Below are 21305 nucleotides of genomic sequence, written 5' to 3'. Positions count from 1 at the left end.
CTTTTCCCCCCACTCAATCTGTCCAATGTATCACCTTATCGCCTCTAAAATGTCAATAAAACACTATAAAGAGTTTATATAATATGTCATTACATACCTATTTGAAGGTTTGTGTCAAATTTGAATCGGGTTTTTAGGACGGTTTTAAAGTGATCTTAGAGGTAAACAGGTTTTTTTGAGAATCGTGATCGCTTACAGTGACGACGCAAAAAATGACTAAGTATCCCCCCCTTACCCCCGTCCCTGTCTTGTTTTTAAACGATGAGAGAAGTGCTACACCTGGTGGAGAGAGATTGTAAAACAGAAATAGTAGCTTTATGCGTGCTGTACGTTATGACACGTCACGATGTAACGGATGGTTCGTTATTTAAACTTTTCTCCAATATTATAGAGCCATTACCATGTCGATCAACGCTTGAATAGAAACCTAGTTCACACCCCAGATTTTGAAGTCAACACATTCGCTACAGTCCCATTAGTTTTCTTTGCAGCCTCTTTTGAATGTCGCGGTTGCGCACATTTGTACAGAATGGGGTGAGTTTACCTTAGTCTCTTGTGTTTTCTAGGTAGCTAGCTAGTAGACTATAGTATCTTGTTGTTTTCTTGGTAGCTAGCTACTATAGTCTATTGTTTTGTTTAGGTAGCTTAGCTAGCTAGTAGCTAGACACTATAGTCTCTTGTTGTATTTAGGTAGCTTAGCTAGCTAGTAGCTAGACACTATAGTTTCTTGTTGTGTTTCCTAGGTAGCTAGCTAGTAGACACCATAGTTTCTTGTTGTGTTTTATACGTAGCTAGCTAGTAGACGCTACAGTCTATTGTGTTTTATAGGTAGCTAGCTAGTAGACACTATAGTCTCTTGTTGTGTTTTCTAGGTACCTTGTTAGTAGCTAGACACGAGTCTATTGATGTGTTTTCTAGGTAGCTAAGTAGTAGCTAGACACTATAGTCTCTTGTTGTGTTTTCTAGGTAACTAGCTAGTAGCTAGACACTATAGTATCTTGTTGTGTTTTCTAGGTAACTAGCTAGTGGCTAGACACTATAGTCTCTTGTTGTGTTTTCTAGGTAGCTAGCTAGTAGACACTATAGTCTCTTGTTGTGCTTTCTAGGTAACTAGCTAGTAGACGCTACAGTCTATTGTGTTTTATAGGTAGCAGCTAGTAGACACTATAGTCTCTTGTTGTGTTTTCTAGGTAGCTAGCTAGTAGACACTATAGTTTCTTGTTGTGTTTTCTAGGTACCTAGTTAGTAGCTAGACACGAGTCTATTGATGTGTTTTCTAGGTAGCTAGGTTGACACTATAGTCTCTTGTTGTGTTTTCTAGGTAGCTAGCTAGTAGACACTATAGTCTCTTGTTGTGCTTTCTAGGTAACTAGCTAGTAGCTAGACACTATAGTCTATTGTTGTGTTTTCTAGGTAGCTAGTCACTATAGTTTCTTGTTGTGTTTTCTAGGTAGCTAGCTAGTAGACACTACAGTCTATAGTGTTTTCTGGGTAGCTAGCTAGCTAGTAGACAACAGTCTCTTGTGTTTTCTAGGTAGCTAGCTAGTAGCTAGACACAAGTCTATTGATGCGTTTTCTAGGTAGCTAGCTAGTAGACACTAGTTTCTTGTTCTGTTTTATAGGTAGCTAGCTAGTAGACACTATAGTTTCTTGTTGTGTTTTCTAGGTAGCTAGCTAATAGACACTATAGTCTCTTGTTGTGTTTTCTAGGTAGCTAGCTAGTAGCTAGACACTATAGTCTTTTGTTGTGTTTTCCAGGTAGCTAGCATGTATCCTGCTGTGTTGGGGGCTGGCAGGTAGCCCGCCCGTTAAGAGCGTAAGGCCAGTAACCAAAAGGTTGCTGGTTTGAATCCCTGAGCCGACTCGGTGAAAACTCAGAGCAAGGCACCTAATTGCTCCTGTAAGTCACTCTGGAAAAGAGAGTCTGCTGAATTAATAAAATATTGTTATTTTTGTAGGTTGCTAGTCTCCGGTGTTTCACCAGTGCTCTAGATGAAGGTCCATGGCTGTATTCAGGTTGATGTCTGTAACGTCCAGGAACTCTGTGTTGAAGATGCTTGACCCGGTGGGAGGGACAGAGCTGAATCCCGTAGCCAAGCTCGGGGGCGTCAGGTCCAGCCATTCCATCGTCTCCCACGGCGACTCGCTAAACGTCATGCCAACCATCCCCTGCACCTCGGCCACAGACGTCACTTTGGAGTGGATGGGAGATAGAGGTGTTGGGGTTTTCATCAGGCCCCTGTTGGAGAGCAGTTTGTCCTGGTGGTGGTGGTTCGGACCGGGGTAGCCCTCTAGTCCAATATCCCCCTCCTCTCCCTGTCCTGATTCCTCTGCGCCCATCTTGAGAAGGGCGACCTCACCCCCTCGGCCTAGAGGGCTTCCCAGCAGGGTCTCCAGGTGGCTGTCTGCAATGTGATTGGCTGTGTGGTCGTAATTGAGCTGGGAGGGGGACAGGTGTTCATAGTGTCTTCGGTGGAACTTTGGGTCGGCAAGGTCGGTGGTTCCAGGGGACACTGTAATGTGAGGCACAACTTTGGTTACAGAGGACCTCTCCCTCTCTTCTCTGGCGTTAGCTGGTATCTCTTGAAGGAAGAGGATGGGGGGAGGGGGAGTCACAGCACAGAGTGTGATTTAATACCCATGTAAGAGGGAAATCTGGAGTTACTTAACTAAGGGGTGAAGGATGGTGCGTAGGCAGGCAAACTGACTAGTACCTTATGAAGGGGGACTAAATTGCTGCAGGTACTAAGCCATTAGTCATTGGTAATCATAGCAACAACATGCACTGACAGCTATATCGCTACCCAATTTCTAAGACTACACAATTGTATACATCACACACATTTGAGACTGATTCTGAGTCAGTTCACCCACCTCCACTCTCTATAAGCACATCCAGAAGCTCATCCATCTGCTGACTTCTGGTCAGTTGCTAAAAAAAAAAAAAAGAATACAAATGTTAATAAGACTTGTTACATTTGTGCTTTTATCAATTCTTTAGACCCAGTCCAAAGATTATGATTGTAATATGGATATACTATTGATGTTATTGCTGTCGGCAACCACAACTCTACATAACACAACCACACAGCAGTCAGCTCTGAAGAAACAGTCAAACTTGGTCACGGGTGCAATGTGATGGATGGATAAACAAAGCGAGAGAGAGAGAGAGAGAGAGGACACACCTTGGAGGTTACAACAATGAAACAAAAAGCGTTGGCCAGCCATGATCAGGAGCAGAGTTTGGTGTATCATTTAGTTTACCTGCTTGACTGCATCCTCATAGCAAGGGGGCTGCCTAGAGTCGGATGCAGCTGAATCTGAGCTACAGAAGGCGGGGGACGAGACCGGGCACTTTTGGCCAACGTGCTGGGGACAGGGCAATATAGGTATCTATATGAAAGGCGAAAAAGGTTGTATTACTGATTTGATTTAGTGTAAGAAACTTTAATCTACGAATCCTGATTTTTTTTAAAACAAGATGCTTAAAAAAAGTTGTGGAGTTACTGAGAAAATGAGATCTCTAGCTCAAAAGGATATAGTGGGAGGGAACAGCTGGGAACAGCTTCATTTTCTCAAAAGATTGAGTTGTGAAGAGTATCATGAACCTCATGATGGAAGTTTTAGAGAGAAGCAACACATGAATGGAAGGCAGAAATGTGATGGGTGAATATGTGACACACAACCACGTAAATCCGTCACAGACCAAGTTCAGACAGAATAATAGCTCTCACCTGCTGCATATTTGGGTTCTTGGACTTAAGGTTGACCCTGTGGTTCAGGCTGTTGTCGGCTGAGTTGGGGAGCGCTGACTGAAGCCCTCTCTGGTCAGAGGGATAGGAGCAGTTTACAGCCTGGCCTTCATTCTTCTGGTGAATCTGTTAGGAGAGCAGATGTGACTATCACGACCAAGGGCGCAGGGGGCGTGGGGCATGTCTCCCCCACATTCAGAAATTGAATTCTTGCCCCCCCCCTCAGTTTTATCATTGGAATGTGATACAAAAACGAGGCAGCGGTGTGCTTTAGGACCATACGGACGCCTTCGAGGAATCAGGTAGACTTTTTGAAGTGTATATCCGACTGGAAAATGTCCCCCTCCCCACTTCTAAAACCAAAGTTGCGCCCCTGATCATGACCCCTGAGAATAGAGTCACAACAAACAATATAAAGGGCTTTTACCTCGTAACAAACATACTGCCTAAGGCATACCTGCATGTTGCAGGGCCTGGTGCTGGCCTGGTTGAGGGGCTGGCTGCACCTGTCTCTGCCCAGCGGCAGTGACAGCAGGTAGGGGTTGTTGGGGGAGGAAGGCTGGGGGCTGTTGGACTTCTTGGTAATGGGTGAGTCTTCAGGAGAGCACTGGGGACTCAGGAAGGCACACATGCCTGAGGGACTTCCAGAGGAGGTGGTCTGGTCCAGGCATCGTGGCCCATCAGGGCCCCCCATACTGGGCAGGGAGGCACCGCAATGGCCCATCTCCTCCATGCAGCTTATTGGAGGACTCTTTAGGTGCTTGGGGGAGGAGAAGGGGCAGCTGGAGGAGAGGGACATGGGCTCCTGCTTGACTGTCACCCCAAAGAAGTGCTGCCCCATCAGGGACGGGGATTGCTGGAGGGGAAGGTGGTGGGGCTGGGATGGAGCCAGGACACCCTCCTGTGTGGCGCCATGGCAACGCTTCCTCTTGTGCAGCTGCATCTTGAGCTCCTCCACCTGTTGAACAACAGACTGTTAACAGTAGGTCAGCTGTTGAACAACAGACTTAACAGTAGGTCAGCTGTTGAACAACAGACTGTTAACAGTAGGTGTGGTTTACCCACCTGTCTCTGTTCCTGGTGCAACTTCCACGTCAGCTCCTCAATCACTTTCTGTTTTTCCACCAAAATCTTATCCTTCTCCCGCTCCATTCCTCCAACCTCCCCTCCCTGCAGTCCTACCCCGCTCAAACCCCCTCCCCCCTGGCCTTCCTCAGCGCTGAGCTGGCCTGGGGACGGCTGGATGCAAAACAGTGGCGAGGAGGACATGGGCATGCCGCTGAAGCTGTCTGGGAGTGAGCCGCTGAGGGAGAGGTCTGAGGAAGTGGGGGATATGGGTGGGGTGGAGGAAGTGCTGGGGTAGGGGTAATACCCGCCCTGGGAGAGGGTGCTGGAGGAGGAGGGGGACTGGTAGGAGGACAGGGACCCCGAGGGGGTGACAGGGAAGGTGATTGTGGTGATGTCATTGGAGCCTGAATGGGAGGGGCTTGAGGTGTGGTCCTTGAAGGGGCAGAGTCTCTCGATGAGTGCCATCTTGGTTCCTGAGACTGGCATGCCCCGGATGCGCAGCTGCTGTCTGAGCTGTGACACCTGTTGGATGGAGAGAGAGAGAGAGAGAGAGAGAGAGAGAGAGAGGGAGAGAGGGAGAGAAGAGAGGAGGGATAGAGGAGAAAGAGAGGGAAGGAGGGGGAGAGCGAGAGAGGGATGGAGAGAGAGAAAAAACAGTATGTGAGTTCTCTTTCCAACTTGTACTAAGGAATATTTCCCTCACTCTACGGAGAGAGAGAGTACCTACCTTCAGGTCATCCAGGTTAGGTGGGAGAGGAGCAGGTTTGACTGATGAGACGTTGGTTTGACCGGAGTATGTGGTCTTCACTGAAGACAAGGAGCTACTGTTGACTGTGTTAGTAGGAACACTCGAGGTACACACCATCAGCTGCTCACTGGATTGTCTACAGATAGGGGAACAGAAGATCTCTGGGAGATAAACACCACAAAAGGCAACAATATTATGCAACATTCAGTAAATTGAAGGCCAGATCTGAGACATGGGGTTAGGGTTAGACCACTCCCTATCCGAGTTACTCACTTCTGGGCTAGGGCCGGCTGGTGCAGAGGCTGGTAGTTGAAGCTATGCTGGCGTTGCTGTGTGTGTTGGGCATGTCGGGAGTGTGTGTACTGTGAGTGTGTGTGTGAATGTGTGTGTGCATGTTTCTGTTGGCTGAGGATCTGCAGCTGTAGGAAGAGCTGTTGTTGCTGCAGGAGCCTGGTATAGGCCGAGTCCATGGGAGGGGGGGACTTCTCGGCCTTCTGGTCCGGAGGGATGTACTGGTGGTACTTCAGCTTCTTCACCTTAGGCTTCACGTCTTTGGGCTTTTTGTGGCGGTTCTTGTCTGGGGTCTTGGACTGTAGAATCAAATGGGAGAAATAGTGAGGAACATACTATTAAATCCAATACAAGTTGATGTTTTCTCATGGGATACATAGTCTATAAACAGGTCTATGACAGTATAGGGTCTGTTCCTACGTTGACTACGGCTGGTGGGGCTGCAGACTGCCTATCGTTAGCCACAGACAAGCCATCTTCCTGGCTCTGATCAGACGGGTCTCTGTTCTGACACCCCTGGAACACAAAGACAGCCAGGGAGTCAGTAGAAAGACATGAATGCAGAAAATGCCAGCTACTAGGTAGCTACCTAGAAAACACAACAAGAGACTATAGTGTCTAGCTACCTAGAAAAGACAACAAGAGACTATAGTGTCTAGCTACCTAGAAAACACAACAAGAGACTATAGTGTCTAGCTACCTAGAAAACACAACAAGAGACTATAGTGTCTAGCTACCTAGAAAACACAACAAGAGACTATAGTGTCTAGCTACTAGCTAGCTACCCAGAAAACACAACAAGAGACTATAGTGTCTAGCTACTAGCTAGCTACCTAGAAAACACAACAAGAGACTACAGTGTCTAGCTACTAGGTAGCTACCTTGAAAACACAACAAGAGACTACAGTGTCTAGCTACCTAGAAAACACAACAAGAGACTATAGTGTCTAGCTACTAGCTAGCTAACCTACCTAAACATAACAATAGACTATAGTAGCTAGCTACCAAGAAAACGACAAGAAACTATAGTGTCCACTAGCTTTGCCAACTACATTCATTGGTTGGCCAACCTGAAAACAACAAGACGAATTCAAAGACAACCCAAATAAATTAAATTATTGAAAAAAATGAACAAAATTGTTGACATTTGAAAATAGGAACTGAGTACTAAAGTCCGAGCTGACTTTCGGTTAACACTTAAATAAACAAACAGTTTATGGCAGAAACTTCTATTGACTGTTGGGAACGATGTCATCATCTCTGTCCACAAAGTGAGAGTGAGGAGAGGGGTGTGGAATGCAGGGAGTAACAGATGATAAAACACAGGAAGCAGTAGCCAGCAAAACACTGTGTCTGTGTGAGACAGACTAACTGGCAGGGAGGAATGTAAAATGTGAAAAGAGCAGTCACTCACGTTCCAACGGTCACTAGAGAACCCTTGGGTAGGATGCTGTAGTTCTCCCAGCCACCGCAGGAGGGAGGTATTACCTTTCAGGGGTGGTGAGGAGGAGGATTACCTGTCTAGGGCTGGTGAGGAGGAGGAGGAGGAGGATTACCTGTCTAGGACTGAGGAGGAGGAGGAGGAGGATTACCTGTCTAGGACTGGTGAGGGGGAGGAGGAGGATTACCTGTCTAGGGCTGGTAAGGAAGAGGAGGAGGAGGATTACCTGTCTAGGGCTGGTGAGGGGGAGGAGGAGGATTACCTGTCTAGGGCTGGTGAGGGGGGAGGAGGAGGATTACCTGTCTAGGGCTGGTGAGGAGGAGGAGGATTACCTGTCTAGGGCTGGTGAGGGAGGAAGAGGAGGAGGATTACCTGTCTAGGGCTGGTGAGGAGGAGGAGGAGGAGGATTACCTGTCTAGGGCTGGTGAGGAGGAGGAGGAGTATTACCTGTCTAGGGCTGGTGAGGAGGAGGAGTATTACCTGTCTAGGGCTGGTGAGGAGGAGGAGGATTACCTGTCTAGGGCTGGTGAGGAGGAGGAGGATTACCTGTCTAGGGCTGGTGAGGAGGAGGAGGATTACCTGTCTAGGGCTGGTGAGGGGAGGAGGAGGATTACCTGTCTAGGGCTGGTGAGGGGGGAGGAGGAGGATTACCTGTCTAGGGCTGGTGAGGAAGAGGAGGAGGATTACCTGTCTAGGGCTGGTGAGGAGGAGGAGGAGGAGGAGTATTACCTGTCTAGGGCTGGTGAGGAGGAGGAGGAGTATTACCTGTCTAGGGCTGGTGAGGAGGAGGAGTATTACCTGTCTAGGGCTGGTGAGGAGGAGGAGGATTACCTGTCTAGGGCTGGTGAGGAGGAGGAGGATTACCTGTCTAGGGCTGGTGAGGAGGAGGAGGATTACCTGTCTAGGGCTGGTGAGGAGGAGGAGGATTACCTGTCTAGGGCTGGTGAGGAGGAGGAGCATTACCTGTCTAGGGCTGGTGAGGAGGAGGAGGAGGATTACCTGTCTAGGGCTGGTGAGGAGGAGGAGGAGGATTACCTGTCTAGGGCTGGTGAGGAGGAGGAGGATTACCTGTCTAGGGCTGGTGAGGAGGAGGAGTATTACCTGTCTAGGGCTGGTGAGGAGGAGGAGGATTACCTGTCTAGGGCTGGTGAGGAGGAGGAGCATTACCTGTCTAGGGCTGGTGAGGAGGAGGAGGAGGATTACCTGTCTAGGGCTGGTGAGGAGGAGGAGGAGTATTACCTGTCTAGGGCTGGTGAGGAAGAGGATTACCTGTCTAGGGCTGGTGAGGAAGAGGATTACCTGTCTAGGGCTGGTGAGGAAGAGGATTACCTGTCTAGGGCTGGTGAGGAGGAGGATTACCTGTCTAGGGCTGGTGAGGAAGAGGATTACCTGTCTAGTGCTGGTGAGGAGGAGGAGGAGGATTACCTGTCTAGGGCTGGTGAGGAGGAGGATTACCTGTCTAGGGCTGGTGAGGAGGAGGAGGATTACCTGTCTAGGGCTGGTGAGGAGGAGGAGGAGTATTACCTGTCTAGGGCTGGTGAGGAGGAGGAGGAGGGATTACCTGTCTAGGGCTGGTGAGGAGGAGGAGGATTACCTGTCTAGGGCTGGTGAGGAGGAGGAGGATTACCTGTCTAGGGCTGGTGAGGAGGAGGAGGATTACCTGTCTAGGGCTGGTGAGGGGAGGAGGAGGATTACCTGTCTAGGGCTGGTGAGGGGGAGGAGGAGGATTACCTGTCTAGGGCTGGTAAGGAAGAGGAGGAGGATTACCTGTCTAGGGCTGGTGAGGAGGAGGAGGAGGAGGAGTATTACCTGTCTAGGGCTGGTGAGGAGGAGGAGGAGTATGACCTGTCTAGGGCTGGTGAGGAGGAGGAGTATTACCTGTCTAGGGCTGGTGAGGAGGAGGAGGATTACCTGTCTAGGGCTGGTGAGGAGGAGGAGGATTACCTGTCTAGGGCTGGTGAGGAGGAGGAGGATTACCTGTCTAGGGCTGGTGAGGAGGAGGAGGATTACCTGTCTAGGGCTGGTGAGGAGGAGGAGCATTACCTGTCTAGGGCTGGTGAGGAGGAGGAGGAGGATTACCTGTCTAGGGCTGGTGAGGAGGAGGAGGAGGATTACCTGTCTAGGGCTGGTGAGGAGGAGGAGGATTACCTGTCTAGGGCTGGTGAGGAGGAGGAGGATTACCTGTCTAGGGCTGGTGAGGAGGAGGATTACCTGTCTAGGGCTGGTGAGGAGGAGGAGCATTACCTGTCTAGGGCTGGTGAGGAGGAGGAGGAGGATTACCTGTCTAGGGCTGGTGAGGAGGAGGGAGTATTACCTGTCTAGGGCTGCTGAGGAAGAGGATTACCTGTCTAGGGCTGGTGAGGAAGAGGATTACCTGTCTAGGGCTGGTGAGGAAGAGGATTACCTGTCTAGGGCTGGTGAGGAGGAGGATTACCTGTCTAGGGCTGGTGAGGAAGAGGATTACCTGTCTAGTGCTGGTGAGGAGGAGGAGGAGGATTACCTGTCTAGGGCTGGTGAGGAGGAGGATTACCTGTCTAGGGCTGGTGAGGAGGAGGAGGATTACCTGTCTAGGGCTGGTGAGGAGGAGGAGTATTACCTGTCTAGGGCTGGTGAGGAGGAGGGATTACCTGTCTAGGGCTGGTGAGGAGGAGGAGGATTACCTGTCTAGGGCTGGTGAGGAGGAGGATTACCTGTCTAGGGCTGGTGAGGAGGAGAGGATTACCTGTCTAGGGCTGGTGAGGAGGAGGAGTATTACCTGTCTAGGGCTGGTGAGGAGGAGGAGGATTACCTGTCTAGGGCTGGTGAGGAGGAGGAGGAGGATTACCTGTCTAGGGCTGGTGAGGAGGAGGAGGAGGATTACCTGTCTAGGGCTGGTGAGGAGGAGGAGGAGGATTACCTGTCTAGGGCTGGTGAGGAGGAGGAGGAGGATTACCTGTCTAGGGCTGGTGAGGAGGAGGAGGATTACCTGTCTAGGGCTGAGGAGGAGGAGGAGGATTACCTGTCTAGGGCTGGTGAGGAGGAGGAGGATTACCTGTCTAGGGCTGGTGAGGAGGAGGAGGAGGATTACCTGTCTAGGGCTGGTGAGGGTAGGAGGAGGATTACCTGTCTAGGGCTGGTGAGAGTAGGAGGAGGATTACCTGTCTAGGGCTGGTGAGGAGGAGGAGGAGGATTACCTGTCTAGGGCTGGTGAGGAGGAGGAGGAGGATTACCTGTCTAGGGCTGGTGAGGAGGAGGAGGATTACCTGTCTAGGGCTGGTGAGGAGGAGGAGGAGGATTACCTGTCTAGGGCTGGTGAGGAGGAGGAGGAGGAGGATTACCTGTCTAGGGCTGGTGAGGAGTAGGAGGAGGATTACCTGTCTAGGGCTGGTGAGGGAGGAGGAGGATTACCTGTCTAGGGCTGGTGAGGAGGAGGAGGAGGATTACCTGTCTAGGGCTGGTGAGGAGGAGGAGGATTACCTGTCTAGGGCTGGTGAGGAGGAGGAGGATTACCTGTCTAGGGCTGGTGAGGAGGAGGAGGAGGAGGATTACCTGTCTAGGGCTGGTGAGGAAGAGGATTACCTGTCTAGGGCTGGTGAGGAGGAGGATTACCTGTCTAGGGCTGGTGAGGAGGAAGAGGATTACCTGTCTAGGGCTGGTGAGGAGGAGGAGGAGGATTACCTGTCTAGGGCTGGTGAGGAGGAGGATTACCTGTCTAGGGCTGGTGAGGAGGAGGAGGATTACCTGTCTAGGGCTGGTGAGGAGGAGGATTACCTGTCTAGGGCTGGTGAGGAGGAGGAGGATTACCTGTCTAGGGCTGGTAGAGGAGGATTACCTGAGGAGGAGGAGGATTACCTGTCTAGGGCTGGTGAGGGGGGAGGAGGAGGATTACCTGTCTAGGGCTGGTGAGGAGGAGGAGGATTACCTGTCTAGGAGGAGGAAGATTACCTGTCTAGGGCTGGTGAGGAGGAGGAGGAGGAGGAGTATTACCTGTCTAGGGCTGGTGAGGAGGAGGATTACCTGTCTAGGGCTGGTGAGGAGGAGGAGGATTACCTGTCTAGGGCTGGTGAGGAGGAGGAGGAGTATTACCTGTCTAGGGCTGGTGAGGAGGAGGAGGAAGATTACCTGTCTAGGGCTGGTGAGGAGGAGGATTACCTGTCTAGGGCTGGTGAGGAGGAGGAGGAGGATTACCTGTCTAGGGCTGGTGAGGAGGAGGAGGATTACCTGTCTAGGGCTGGTGAGGAGGAGGAGGAAGATTACCTGTCTAGGGCTGGTGAGGAGGAGGAGGAGGAGGATTACCTGTCTAGGGCTGGTGAGTGGGAGGAGGAGGAAGATTACCTGTCTAGGGCTGGTGAGGAGGAGGAGGATTACCTGTCTAGGGCTGGTGAGGAGGAGGAGGATTACCGGTCTAGGTCTAGTGGGGGCTGGTGATGAGGAGGATTACCTGTCTAGGTCTAGTGAGGGCTGGTGATGAGGAGGATTACCTGTCTAGGTCTAGTGAGGGCTGGTGATGAGGAGGAGGAGGGGGTGCTGCCCATGGCTTCAAAAGAGGGGCATGCGGACCCCTGGGACTCGTCACTGTGGGGTTGCTCTGGAGACAGACTGCTACTGTGGATTTGCTCTGGAGACAGACTGTCACTGCTGCTGTCCTCCTCGAATGCATACGAGTCCTCCTGCTTAGGAAGTGTCCCATGTTTTACTGGAGAGAGGGCGAGAGGAGAGAGAGAAAGAAGGGAGAGGGAGAGACAGAGAGGGAGGAGAGGGGGTGATGAGAAGTTGATGTGGTTCACGCGGTTCACTACAGAGATAACCACACAGTTAAATCGCACACAGGGAAACAGTCGACTGAAACCTGACACATGGTGAGATAAATGGCAAAGAGGGCTTAGAATTCAAGGATTTTAAAACATGAACAAGTTCATATCTTTAAATATTTACAGAGGTTAAAACAAAACCCAAATTGTAGGGTTGTGTGTTAGTGGAAGATATGGTCTCTGTGTGAATGTACAATATGTTCCTGTCTGTGTACTGCCTGTGTGCCACAACACTGCTCTGTACAACACAGTCCCTATCTGCTCTATTGTTTATCATCAGTATTCACACACTGCTCTGTACAACACAGTCCCTATCTGCTCTATTGTTTATCATCAGTATTCACACACTGCTCTGTACAACACAGTCCCTATCTGCTCTATTGTTTATCATCAGTATTCACACACTGCTCTGTACAACACAGTCCCTATCTGCTCTATTGTTTATCATCAGTATTCACACACTGCTCTGTACAACACAGTCCCTATCTGCTCTATTGTTTATCATCAGTATTCACACACTGCTCTGTACAACACAGTCCCTATCTGCTCTATTGTTTATCATCAGTATTCACACACTGCTCTTCTTCACAGTAAACACAGCCCTGATTGGCTGAAGTGATAGTGAACAGAGAGCCTTTATTGGTTTAGCTGAGAGAGACTGTGCTATCTGGAGGTGCAGAGCCTGAGGTTAGCACTGGGACAGAGCCAGGAGAGGGGAGGAGGGTGGTAATGTGTGTGTGTGTGTGTTTCCTTTAGTATGAGAACATGTGACCTGCCAAGAGTCAACCCTGGTTTCAATCACACCATCAGCTCCGCTCTGTGTCCTCCTCTGTCTTCACACATGGCCTTGTGCACTCACCTGTTATATCCTGTTGGTTGGATCTCTCTCAAATAGTCAATAGGTCAAATAGTTTTCCATGGTGTACTGTCGACTTAGGGCCAGATAGCACTGCATTTTGCTTTGTGATTGTGTTTCTCAATAGGTCATGTGGTTTTGTTTTGATTGTGTTGTAACTTTGTTTATTCTGATTTATTCGATGTTCTGGTCCCGAGGCTTCAGTGTGTTAGTAGAACAGGTTAGTGAACTCAGGACCAGCTGGATGAGGGGACTGTGGCTTCAGTGTGTTAGTAGAACAGGTTTGTGAACTCAGCCCCAGGACCAGCTGGATCAAAATCTCAAATCAAATCAAATTTTATTTGTCACATACACATGGTTAGCAGATGTTAATGCGAGTGTAGCGAAATGCTTGTGCTTCTAGTTCCGACAATGCAGTAATAACGAGCAAGTAATCTAGCTAACAATTCCAAAAAAAACTACTGTCATACACAGTGTAAGGGGATAAAGAATATGTACATAAGGATATATGAATGAGTGATGGTACAGAGCAGCATAGGCAAGATACAGTAGATGATATCGAGTACAGTATATACATATGAGATAAGTATGTAAACCAAGTGGCATAGTTAAAGTGGCTAGTGATACATGTATTACATAAGGATGCAGTCGATGATATAGAGTACAGTATCAACGTATGCATATGAGATGAACAATGTAGGGTAAGTAACATTGTATAAGGTAGCATTGTTTAAAGTGGCTAGTGATATATTTACATCATTTCCCATCAATTCCCATGATTAAAGTGGCTGGAGTAGAGTCAGTGTCATTGACAGTGTGTTGGCAGTAGCCACTCAATGTTAGTGGTGGCTGTTTAACAGTCTGATGGCCTTGAGATAGAAGCTGTTTTTCAGTCTCTCGGTCCCAGCTTTGATGCACCTGTACTGACCTCGCCTTCTGGATGGCAGCGGGGTGAACAGGCAGTGGCTCGGGTGGTTGATGTCCTTGATGATCTTTATGGCCTTCCTGTAGCATCGGGTGGTGTAGGTGTCCTGGAGGGCAGGTAGTTTGCCCCCGGTGATGCGTTGTGCAGACCTCACTACCCTCTGGAGAGCCTTACGGTTGAGGGGACTATTTGATGAGGGGACTATTTTCTTTTCTCAGCTCTTGGCATTGCTGGGCTTGGTAATGATATGCGAGGGGGTCATTATATTTGAGATGTTTCCAAAACTGAATTGCTCTGGTTTTTTGTTGTTATTATTGGCCAAATTCTGCCCTCCATGCAATCTTACAGAACTCTGTCATGGGGTGTTTGTCCCATTGGGTGAAACCCTACACCTCACTCCCAAGCGCAATCAGTTCAATGACACATTCAATTAGTTTTAGCAAAATTGTATGCCCTGTGGTCTCAGTTCTCTCTCTCTATTCAAGAAGTAGGGTTGCCTACTTTAGTCCCAGTCAGGGACAGAACAAGTTACTACGGGGCTATTATCAAATAAAATAACATTTTATTTGTGTAATGATGTACGCTGATAGTCGGGATGCAAGTTCAGGGAGTGAATACATTTAATAAATATACGAACAAAACAAGAAACACGAACAGCACACCGACAGGAAACAATAACGCCTGGGGAAGGAACCAAAGGGACTGACATATATAGGGCAGGTAATCAAGGAGGTGATGAGTCTCCAGGTGAGTGTCAATAAGCGCTGGTGCATGTGACCATGGTGACAGGTGTACATAATAATCTGCAGTCTGGTGACCTAGAGTCCAGCGAGGGCGTATACGTGACAGTACCCCCTCCCTGACGTGCGGCTGGGACGCTGACAACAGGGATGAGCCCGTGGATTAGGAGTGGACCGGCCACCTCTGCCGAAACGCGGGAACCTGTTGAGCCGGCTGGGGCACGGGAGCCTGGCGACCTAGAGCACCGAAGAAGGAACAGACGAAACAGCACCCCCTCTCCGACTCGCGGCTCCAGCTGCAAGACGCCGACCAGAGAGAAGTTCCCGGAGATCAGGAGCAGACCGCTCACCTCCATAGAAGCACAGGAACCTGACAAGCAGCCAGATGCGCCAGTGCCTGGTGAGCCCGCTGTGGCATGGGAGCCTGGTGAGCCAGCTGTGGCATGGGAGCCTGGTGAGCCAGCTGTGGCATGGGAGCCTGGTGAGCCAGCTATGGCATGGGAGCCTGGTGAGCCAGCTGTGGCATGGGAGCCTGGTGAGCCAGCTGTGGCATGGGAGCCTGGTGAGCCAGCTGTGGCATGGGAGCCTTGTGAGCCAGCTGTGGCATGGGAGCCTTGTGAGCCAGCTGTGGCATGGGAGCCTGTCGAGCCAGCTGTGGCATGGGAGCCTGGTGAGCCAGCTGTGGCATGGGAGCCTGGTGAGCCAGCCTGGTGAGCCAGCCGTGGCATGGGAGCCTGGTGAGCCAACCTGGTGAGCCAGCTGTGGCATGGGAGCCTGGTGAGCCAGCTGTGGCATGGGAGCCTGGTGAGCCAGCTGTGGCATGGGAGCCTGGTGAGCCAGCTGTGGCATGGGAGCCTGGTGAGCCTACCGAGGCAACAGACGCTTGAACCGCCAAAACCGAGTCTTGACACCCCGATATACCGGCTGAGGCATGAAAGCCTGAAGAGCCGCCTGAGGCATCCTCTGTTGCTCCGGCAGCAGAGCCCAGACCCGACGTCACCTCCAACACAAAAACAAAAAACACTCCCTGATGGTGAGGCGTTATTCTGTAACGATGTAAACTGAGAGTCGGGAAGCAAGTTCAGGGAGTGAATACATTTAATAAATAAACAAACAAAACACAAACAGCGCACCAACAGGAAACAGATACAGAAACAATAACGCCTGGGGAAGGAACCAAAGGGAGTGACATATATAGGGAAGGAACCAAAGGGAGTGACATATATAGGGAAGGAACCAAAGGGAGTGACATATATAGGGAAGGAACCAAAGGGAGTGACATATATAGGGAAGGAACCAAAGGGAGTGACATATATAGGGAAGGAACCAAAGGGAGTGACAGATATAGGGAAGGAACCAAAGGAGTGACATATATAGGGAAGGAACAAAGGGGGTGACAGATATAGGGAAGGAACCAAAGGGAGTGACAGATATAGGGAAGGAACCAAAGGGAGTGACAGATATAGGGAAGGAACCAAAGGGAGTGACAGATATAGGGAAGGAACCAAAGGGAGTGACAGATATAGGGAAGGAACCAAAGGGAGTGACAGATATAGGGAAGGAACCAAAGGGGTGACAGATATAGGGAAGGAACCAAAGGGAGTGACAGATATAGGGAAGGAACCAAAGGGAGTGACAGATAGGGAAGGAACCAAAGGAGTGACCATATAGGGAAGGAACCAAAGGGAGTGACAGATATAGGGAAGGAACCAAAGGAGTGACAGATATAGGGAAGGAACCAAAGGGAGTGACAGATATAGGGAAGGAACCAAAGGGAGTGACAGATATAGGGAAGGAACCAAAGGGAGTGACAGATATAGGGAAGGAACCAAAGGGAGTGACAGATATAGGGAAGGAACCAAAGGGAGTGACAGATATAGGGAAGGAACCAAAGGGAGTGACAGATATAGGGAAGGAACCAAAGGGAGTGACAGATATAGGGAAGGAACCAAAGGGAGTGACATATATAGGGAAGGAACCAAAGGGAGTGACAGATATAGGGAAGGAACCAAAGGGAGTGACAGATATAGGGAAGGAACCAAAGGGAGTGACAGATATAGGGAAGGAACCAAAGGGAGTGACAGATATAGGGAAGGAACCAAAGGGAGTGACAGATAGGGAAGGAACCAAAGGGAGTGACAGATATAGGGAAGGAACCAAAGGGAGTGACAGATATAGGGAAGGAACCAAAGGAGTGACATATATAGGGAAGGAACCAAAGGGAGTGACAGATATAGGGAAGGAACCAAAGGGAGTGACAGATATAGGGAAGGAACCAAAGGGAGTGACAGATATAGGGAAGGAACCAAAGGGAGTGACAGATATAGGGAAGGAACCAAAGGGAGTGACAGATATAGGGAAGGAACCAAAGGGAGGACAGATATAGGGAAGGAACCAAAGGGAGTGATATAGGGAAGGAACCAAAGGGAGTGACAGATATAGGGAAGGAACCAAAGGGAGTGACATATATAGGGAAGGAACCAAAGGGAGTGACAGATATAGGGAAGGAACCAAAGGAGGGAAGGAAGGAACCAAAGGGAGTGACATATATAGGGAAGGAACCAAAGGGAGTGACAGACATAGGGAAGGAACCAAAGGGGGAGTGACAGATATAGGGAAGGAACCAAAGGGAGTGACAGATATAGGGAAGGAAGGAACAGATAAGGGAAGGAACCAAAGGGAGTGACAGATATAGGGAAGGAACCAAAGGGAGTGACAGATATAGGGAAGGAACCAAAGGGAGTGACAGATATAGGGAAGGAACCAAAGGGAGTGACATATATAGGGAAGGAACCAAAGGGAGTGACATATATAGGGAAGGAACCAAAGGGAGTGACAGATATAGGGAAGGAACCAAAGGGAGTGACAGATATAGGGAAGGAACCAAAGGAGTGACAGATAAAGGGAAGGAACCAAAGGGAGTGACAGATATAGGGAAGGAACCAAAGGGAGTGACAGATATAGGGAAGGAACCAAAGGGAGTGACAGATATAGGGAAGGAACCAAAGGAGTGACAGATATAGGGAAGGAACCAAAGGGAGTGACAGATATAGGGAAGGAACCAAAAGGACAGATATAGGGAAGGAACCAAAGGGAGTGACATATATAGGGAAGGAACCAAAGGGAGTGACAGATATAGGGAAGGAACCAAGGGAGTGACAGATATAGGGAAGGAACCAAAGGGAGTGACAGATATAGGGAAGGAACCAAAGGGAGTGACATATATAGGGAAGGAACCAAAGGAGTGACAGATATAGGGAAGGAACCAAAGGGGTGACAGATATAGGGAAGGAACCAAAGGGAGTGACATATATAGGGAAGGAACCAAAGGGAGTGACATATATAGGGAAGGAACCAAAGGGAGTGACAGATATAGGGAAGGAACCAAAGGGGAGTGACAGATATAGGGAAGGAACCAAAGGGAGTGACAGATATAGGGAAGGAACCAAAGGGAGTGACAGATATAGGGAAGGAACCAAAGGGAGTGACAGATATAGGGAAGGAACCAAAGGGAGTGACATATATAGGGAAGGAACCAAAGGGAGACACATATAGGGAAGGAACCAAAGGGGTGACATATATAGGGAAGGAACCAAAGGGAGTGACATATATAGGGAAGGAACCAAAGGGAGTGACATATATAGGGAAGGAACCAAAGGGAGTGACATATATAGGGAAGGAACCAAAGGGAGTGACATATATAGGGAAGGAACCAAAGGGAGTGACATATATAGGGAAGGAACCAAAGGGAGTGACATATATAGGGAAGGAACCAAAGGGAGTGACATATATAGGGAAGGAACCAAAGGGAGTGACATATATAGGAAAGGTAATCAGGGGAGTGATGGAGTCCAGGTGAGTGTCATTAAGTGCTGGTGCGTGTGACGATGGTGACAGGTGTGCGTAATAATCAGCAGTCTGGCGACCTAGAGGCCAGAGAGGGAGTATACGTGACAATTTGTCACATGCTTCGTAAACGACAGGTGTGGACTAACAGTGAAATGCTTATTTAACGGACCCTTGCCAACAACGCAGAGAGAAAGAACATAGAAAAATAAGCCCTTAAACCAACAATATAGAGTTTTAAAAAAGTAAGTATATACAAGGGGCACCAGTTACAGTCGATATGCAGGGCTAGGAGGTAATTGAGGTAGATACTGTATATACAAGGGGCACCAGTTACAGTCGATATGCAGGGGTAGGAGGTAATTGAGGTAGATACTGTATATACAAGGGGTACCAGTTACAGTCGATATGCAGGGGTAGGAGGTAATTGAGGTAGATACTGTATATACAAGGGGTACCAGTTAGTCGATATGCAGGGGTAGGAGGTAATTGAGGTAGATACTGTATATACAAGGGGCACCAGTTACAGTCGATATGCAGGGGTAGGAGGTAATTGAGGTAGATACTGTATATACAAGTGGCACCAGTTACAGTCGATATGCAGGGGTAGGAGGTAATTGAGGTAGATACTGTATATACAAGGGGTACCAGTTACAGTCGATATGCAGGGGTAGGAGGTAATTGAGGTAGATACTGTATATACAAGGGGTACCAGTTACAGTCGATATGCAGGGGTAGGAGGTAATTGAGGTAGATACTGTATATACAAGGGGTACCAGTTAGTCGATATGCAGGGGTAGGAGGTAATTGAGGTAGATACTGTATATACAAGGGGTACCAGTTACAGTCGATATGCAGGGGTAGGAGGTAATTGAGGTAGATACTGTATATACAAGGGGCACCAGTTAGTCGATATGCAGGGGCACCAGGGTAGGAGGTAATTGAAGTAGATACTGTATATACAAGGGGTACCAGTTACAGTCGATATGCAGGGGTAGGAGGTAATTGAGGTAGATACTGTATATACAAGGGGTACCAGTTACAGTCGATATGCAGGGGTAGGAGGTAATTGAGGTAGATACTGTATATACAAGGGGTACCAGTTACAGTCGATATGCAGGGGTAGGAGGTAATTGAGGTAGATACTGTATATACAAGGGGCACCAGTTACAGTCGATATGCAGGGGTAGGAGGTAATTGAGGTAGATACTGTATATACAAGGGGCACCAGTTACAGTCGATATGCAGGGGGGGTAGGAGGTAGATACTGTATATACAAGGGGTACCAGTAGATACTGTATATACAAGGGGTACCAGTTACAGTCGATATGCAGGGGTAGGAGGTAATTGAGGTAGATACTGTATATACAAGGGGTACCAGTTAGTCGATATGCAGGGGTACGAGGTAATTGAGGTAGATACTGTATATACAAGGGGCACCAGTTACAGTCGATATGCAGGGGTAGGAGGTAAAGAGGGAGATACTGTATATACAAGGGGCACCAGTTAGTCGATATGCAGGGGTAGGAGGTAATTGAGGTAGATACTGTATATACAAGGGGCACCAGTTACAGTCGATATGCAGGGGTAGGAGGTAATTGAGGTAGATACTGTATATTCAAGGGGCACCAGTTACAGTCGATATGCAGGGGTAGGAGGTAATTGAGGTAGATACTGTATATACAAGGGGTACCAGTTACAGTCGATATGCAGGGGTAGGAGGTAATTGAGGTAGATACTGTATATACAAGGGGTACCAGTTAGTCGATATGCAGGGGTAGGAGGTAATTGAGGTAGATACTGTATATACAAGGGGCACCAGTTAGTCGATATGCAGGGGTAGGAGGTAATTGAGGTAGATACTGTATATACAAGGGGCACCAGTTACAGTCGATATGCAGGGGTAGGAGGTAATTGAGGTAGATACTGTATATACAAGGGGTACCAGTTAGTCGATATGCAGGGGTAGGAGGTAATTGAGGTAGATACTGTATATACAATACCAGTTGTCGATATGCAGGGGTAGGAGGTAAAGGTAGATACTGTATATACAAGGGGCACCAGTTACAGTCGATATGCAGGGGTAGGAGGTAATTGAGGTAGATACTGTATATACAAGGGGCACCATACGATATGCAGGGGAGGTATTGAGGTAGATACTGTATATACAAGGGGTACCAGTTACAGTCGATATGCAGGGGTAGGAGGTAATTGAGGTAGATACTGTATATACAAGGGGCACCAGTTACAGTCGATATGCAGGGGTAGGAGGCAATTGAGGTAGATACTGTATATACAAGGGGTACCAGTTAGTCGATATGCAGGGGTAGGAGGTAATTGAGGTAGATACTGTATATACAAGGGGTACCAGTTACAGTCGATATGCAGGGGTAGGAGGTAATTGAGGTAGATACTGTATATACAAGGGTACCAGTTACAGTCGATATGCAGGGGTAGGAGGTAATTGAGGTAGATACTGTATATACAAGGGGTACCAGTTACAGTCGATATGCAGGGGTAGGAGGTAATTGAGGTAGATACTGTATATACAAGGGGCACCAGTTACAGTCGATATGCAGGGGTAGGAGGTAATTGAGGTAGATACTGTATATACAAGGGGCACCAGTTACAGTCGATATGCAGGGGTAGGAGGTAATTGAGGTAGATACTGTATATACAAGGGGTACCAGTTAGTCGATATGCAGGGGTAGGAGGTAATTGAGGTAGATACTGTATATACAAGGGCACCAGTTACAGTCGATATGCAGGGGTAGGAGGTAATTGAGGTAGATACTGTATATACAAGGGGCACCAGTTACAGTCGATATGCAGGGGTAGGAGGTAATTG

At 48.8% G+C, this 21305-nt stretch overlaps 1 protein-coding gene across 8 annotated transcripts in view; it reads right to left on the bottom strand.

The window, feature by feature from the left end:
- Positions 1 to 1286: 1286 nt before the first annotated feature.
- LOC112223358 (myocardin) overlaps positions 1287 to 21305 on the bottom strand; it is a 167781-nt gene continuing 147762 nt past the window's right edge. For 4 of the 8 annotated variants that reach the window (XM_024386346.2, XM_024386347.2, XM_024386348.2 and 1 more), the window contains 10 exons: positions 11761 to 11975; positions 6280 to 6375; positions 5842 to 6158; positions 5548 to 5704; positions 4818 to 5342; positions 4210 to 4710; positions 3735 to 3878; positions 3265 to 3393; positions 2875 to 2932; positions 1287 to 2582 (listed from right to left, as the gene is read on the bottom strand). In XM_024386346.2, coding sequence (XP_024242114.2) covers positions 1978 to 2582; positions 2875 to 2932; positions 3265 to 3393; positions 3735 to 3878; positions 4210 to 4710; positions 4818 to 5342; positions 5548 to 5704; positions 5842 to 6158; positions 6280 to 6375; positions 11761 to 11975 — 2747 coding nt within the window. In that variant the 3' untranslated portion in view covers positions 1287 to 1977. The remainder of the gene's footprint in view (positions 2583 to 2874; positions 2933 to 3264; positions 3394 to 3734; positions 3879 to 4209; positions 4711 to 4817; positions 5343 to 5547; positions 5705 to 5841; positions 6159 to 6279; positions 6376 to 11760; positions 11976 to 21305) is intronic. The other 4 variants (XM_024386350.2, XM_024386351.2, XM_024386352.2 and 1 more) reach the window with 4 other exon arrangements.

This window comes from Oncorhynchus tshawytscha, linkage group LG24 (assembly GCF_018296145.1).
Source record: "Oncorhynchus tshawytscha isolate Ot180627B linkage group LG24, Otsh_v2.0, whole genome shotgun sequence".
NCBI lineage: Eukaryota > Metazoa > Chordata > Actinopteri > Salmoniformes > Salmonidae > Oncorhynchus > Oncorhynchus tshawytscha.
Note: the sequence above shows the minus strand (reverse complement) of the source record. Positions and strands in the feature narration are given on the sequence as shown.